Source organism: Echinops telfairi, unplaced genomic scaffold, assembly GCF_000313985.2.
Source record: "Echinops telfairi isolate 266 unplaced genomic scaffold, ASM31398v2 ScPeMD7_7469;HRSCAF=8507_0, whole genome shotgun sequence".
Taxonomy (NCBI): domain Eukaryota; kingdom Metazoa; phylum Chordata; class Mammalia; order Afrosoricida; family Tenrecidae; genus Echinops; species Echinops telfairi.
In genome coordinates, this window is record NW_022111372.1 from 45562043 (window position 1) to 45565123 (window position 3081).

Consider the following 3081-nt stretch of genomic DNA (forward strand, 5'->3'; position numbering starts at 1 on the left):
GCTACATACTCTCTAATGCTTGAATTAAGCTCTGCTTTGGGGAAAAAGTCATGAAGTGTCATCTTGCCATTGGATTGAAAGCCAGTATTTGATCAAATATTCTCATGCATATTTCCAAGTGATTCCTGATTTGATTATCCAATTATATCCAATCTACTTTGGCAAATGACATGCTGATTATTCCATATCTTTATGTTCAGCGATCAATGAAATTGTGTAAGGACTTCAAATTGATTCATACTGTATATATATATATATACATTTATTATATATATATTATATATATAATATATATAAAAGATAGTTTAAATGAATGATTATCTTCTGCAAAAATAATTTTTAAGAAAGATTAATATAATACTTGTCTCAATTAGGTGGATGTTGATGATGTCCCAAATGACTTTTCTAAGATGCTACATCACTCCATTATCCCTGATTTCAACTGCCAGTTCTCCTTAATATACTCTCATTATTTTATAGTTCACTGCAAAATTTCACAGAAATGGTGACTTACCACTAGTCTTCTGCATAGGCTCTTTTAGGAAAGGGGAGGGGATCACAAATTTGGGTCTTTCTCACATGCAGAGCTTTGATGGAGGTCTGGTTTTTGCCAGAAAGCACATTGGTCATATCACATCTAAGCATCCCAGGGGGGGCCAAGTATAGTCTCAGGAAGTTCTGTGACTCCCAACATTCTGTTCTTCTCAATTAAGCAGGTAGCCGGTGGTTTGCCTATTACGGGAGCAACTTAAGGCTGGATGTTAGATTTTGTTTAATATGTACTATGATCACAGATACAGAGGATATGGTTTACATCATAAAATGAAGGACTATGGCTAAATGGGTCGTATTAATTAATTAAATATAACACCACATTCACATAATCTTCCCATCAAGATAAACAATATTTTTTCCACTAGAATTCAGTTTTCATTTGTAATGAGTATTGCTACTACAATAATATCAGGGGAAAATTTGGCAAAAGGGACCTTAAAAATAATCTAATATGATACATTGGATTTTGGATAAACTATTTGTACAGGGTGGCAAGCTTGATTTCTAAATGAAATATCTTCTGTGGTGACGTAATGAAAGATATGGAAGTTCAAATTCAAGCCATGCTTTTTCTACTTATTTCTATTATTGTCCTGTCCACCTTTGACATGGAATCTGACTTATTTAATAAAAGTATATTTTCATAGAAAACAAAGCACACTAATTAGAATGAAAATAACATTTCATTAGTTACTGTTCCAAGTATCAATTAAGCTGAAATAAGCATGACAGGTTGCATTGGGAGAATGCCATTGTTAAGCATATAAAGTTTAATAAAATAAATAAATAACTTTTTTTAAAGTTTCATAAAAACAGCATCCAGATTGTTAGCCTAGCACTGTGAATTTCATGTGAATGATCTATTTTATAATGTAATAGAAGCACATTTTACAGAACTCAGATGTTTGGTAACTATGAATATCATCATTAAGACATAAGGAAATTTTTTACTTGGCCTCTTGGGCTGTATTTATGCTACCTGATGAGAGTAAATCAGATGAGTTATAGTTTGAAATATTTTGTACCTTGCCATAGTGAATGTTAACAACATTGTTTCTACATTTTTATACTGTAGGCCAAATCAAATGCCACTCATTGAGATAACAAAAAATGCTCTAATAATTTACATAATGTAAGCATAGATCCAGTTGAGAATTGTTAGCATTATTGGTATCCATAAAAAAGTCATAAAATTAGTGGCTGGAAATTGTCACCAGAATTATTTAGTATTCAGAAACTCTGAATATTGCTATCGTATATTATAAACTTTGCTCAGAACTTTCTTTAGAGCTTTTCCCACCTCCTTATTTCTTAGGCTGTATATGAGGGGATTGAGCATAGGGGTTAGGATGGTATAGAATACAGAGAGACTCTCATCTTGCTCAGAGGTGTGCAAGACACTGGGAATCATGTAGATGAACATGGTTGGACCAAAGTAGAGACATACCACCATCAGATGGGAAGAGCAGGTGGTGAGAGCCTTATTCCTTGCTTTGGTAGAATTTAAGCGGAGAACATTGTGGAAGATAAAAATGTAGGATGCCAAAATAAGGCCAAAGGGTGTGAGAAGGAACACAATTCCAATCACAAAAACGACTTTTTCATAAGTTGAGGTGTCCTCGCATGACAGCTTAAGCACTGCCTGTAGTTCACAGAAGAAATGGTGGACTTCTCTTGAGCCACACCTCGGTAGATGCAAAGTATATATGGTTTGGATTAGGGAATTAAATGCCCCCCCTCCCCATGACACAATGGCCATCTGAAAACAAACCTCAGAATTCATAATGGCCCCATACCTCAAGGGGTTGCAAATAGCCACATATCTGTCATAGGCCATCAGAGTGAGCAAAATGCATTCACTGCCTCCAAGGGCAGAATGAAAGTAAATCTGAGTCCCACAGGCAATAGATGAGATATCTGATGTTCCTGAAAAAAAATTGGTTAGCATCTTGGGGACAGTCGTGGAAATTAGGGAGATATCCATGAGGGAGAGCTGACTGAGCAAGAAGTACATGGGACTATGGAGCTGGGGATCCAGAACGAGGAGGAGGACCAGGGTTGTGTTTCCTGTGATGGCAATAATGTAGACCAGGAGTATGGTGCAGATTAGAACACTAATGTGTCTTGTTCCTGGAAATAGTCCAAGAAGGGTAAAACCTACCAAGTAGGTCTCGTTATCACACCTCATGTTGTGCATACGACTGGAGGAACAAAGAATAAATACATTAGTGAACTCTGGGGGGATATTATCAGATAAAACGTTTCATATAATTACTTTGTGATAAAACAGTACTCATAATTCTGCTCCAAATATGTCATTGGCCATTTTACAACCATGCATGCATTAATTCGTCCTAGTTGTCCTTTACCCAATTTCTGACATGAATGTTCCTATGTTTCACACACACTCTCCACAGTCTTGGTTCTTAACTAACACTCAGAACCTAATCCATATACTTTCCTGTAATAGAAACCTGTTACTATTTTATAATATTCTCTTAGAAGCTATAGTTACTCCTTGATGAT

General features: G+C 35.7%; 1 protein-coding gene across 1 annotated transcript; it reads right to left on the reverse strand.

The window, feature by feature from the left end:
• Window positions 1-1804: 1804 nt before the first annotated feature.
• LOC101654858 (olfactory receptor 2M2-like) lies at window positions 1805-2743 on the reverse strand. The gene has a single exon (XM_004697194.1). The coding sequence runs from the start codon at window positions 2741-2743 to the stop codon at window positions 1805-1807; it is 939 nt and encodes a 312-aa protein (XP_004697251.1).
• Window positions 2744-3081: the final 338 nt, after the last annotated feature.